The sequence below is a fragment of the Suricata suricatta genome, unplaced genomic scaffold (genome assembly GCF_006229205.1).
Source record: "Suricata suricatta isolate VVHF042 unplaced genomic scaffold, meerkat_22Aug2017_6uvM2_HiC HiC_scaffold_3559, whole genome shotgun sequence".
In the NCBI taxonomy this organism is placed as follows: domain Eukaryota; kingdom Metazoa; phylum Chordata; class Mammalia; order Carnivora; family Herpestidae; genus Suricata; species Suricata suricatta.
This window is the reverse complement of record NW_021882202.1, coordinates 1-1,498: the sequence shown is the minus strand read 5'-3', so window position 1 is coordinate 1,498 and position 1,498 is coordinate 1. Positions and strand designations below refer to the sequence as shown.

Below are 1,498 nucleotides of genomic sequence, written 5' to 3'. Positions count from 1 at the left end.
CTGAGGACAATTTACATTTCCAGTCATTTACCATTACAATGTACGGTAATAAGTGGTGTTCAAAAAGTCTTGATCTCATTTGGTCTTACCATTTATAGGTTGGCATTTCTCAAATTTTCCTCTAAACCAGACCTCTCACTAACTCAAGAATCTCTTTTCCAATTGCCTATTCAAGTCTCTTGTGTCAGAAAGAGATGTTCGCAGAGTAGTCAGGCAGCAGAGTTGTTTTAAGCAAATGTCAATCAATATAGGTCTCAAGCGTTAAATCAATGCGGACTATCCCATTGCCTGATTTGCCAATTGGAGGACATACTGCAAAAGACTTTTTATAGCCAGATTTGAAACGTCCATTAAATTAAAAACAAAAACTACCTTACAATTTATACAGGAGGCAGGAGGGAGATGAGCCGGACAGAGATAAAGGGGAGGGGGGGAAGGTCCAAGACAGTCACCAGAGAGCCAGTGACCTCAGAGGACGGATCTTCTCTCCCATCCCCTCAAATCTGGGCCCTGCCGAAAGCCCGAGTTCCCTACAGTCAGAGACCTGAATTGGAACAGACTCCCTTTAATCTAGCAAATGGGAATTTCTAAATTCTGCTTAGCCAGAGGCTTTGGGAGGGCCCGCAGCCAGAGGATGTAAATCAGAAATGTCAAGGCACCCTTATGCTGAAGGACAACGTCTGCGGGAGAGGGGGCGGCCGACCTCAGCCTCACTCAGACTCTGGAGGCAGAGGCGGCAGATGTCAGCGGGGACGGGGAAAGCTAGTGTGCTCCCCCGTCCGCACTCCGCTGGGGGCGATCCCACGAGAACGTACAGCCTTTCGACCCATATACTTTCACCTAATCTCCCCGGTTTGCGGCGAGGCGGGAGCACCCTCTGGGGACTGTTAAATACCCACCGCGGCCTCCCAGGACCATGGTCTACTGGGGAAAGGAATGGGGGAGAGGCGGACTCCTTCCCCAGCTAGAGAGGCAGTCCCCTCCCCATTGGCTCACTCCCGCCAGCCCCTGCTCCCGATTGGCCCGCGGCCTGAGTGCTGCGAGCTGATTGGCTGAGAGAAGCACCAAGCAAGGAGTGGCGCCCAGCTTGTGTGAAGCACAAAACCCACGCGTCAGAAGGCCGGCCAAAGGAGCCTTCCTACAGCCGCACAACCGGAGAACGAGGAAGAGATAAAGGAGTTACAACTCTCTTGAGAGAAAGTGGGCGGCCCTGAAAAGGGCCTTTAGTGAAATAAAGTGGGAATGAGAGTTTAGCCGCCGAAGCCGTAGAGAGTGCGGCCCTGGCGCTTGAGCGCGTAAACCACGTCCATGGCCGTGACCGTCTTGCGCTTGGCGTGCTCCGTGTAGGTGACGGCGTCCCGGATCACGTTCTCCAGGAACACCTTGAGCACCCCGCGGGTCTCCTCGTAGATGAGGCCGGAGATGCGCTTGACGCCGCCGCGCCGGGCCAGCCGCCGGATGGCGGGCTTGGTGATGCCCTGGATGTTGTCGCGCAGCA

The 1,498-nt window shown here is 54.1% G+C and overlaps 1 protein-coding gene across 1 annotated transcript; it reads right to left on the bottom strand.

Moving 5' to 3' along the window:
- Positions 1-1,250: 1,250 nt before the first annotated feature.
- Positions 1,251-1,493, bottom strand: LOC115285045 (histone H4-like; the record flags this gene model as incomplete). The annotated part of the gene is made up of 1 exon (XM_029931454.1): positions 1,251-1,493. A coding segment is annotated over one exon (243 nt), but the record flags the coding sequence as incomplete, so codon positions are not given.
- Between the last annotated feature and the right edge of the window lie 5 nt (positions 1,494-1,498).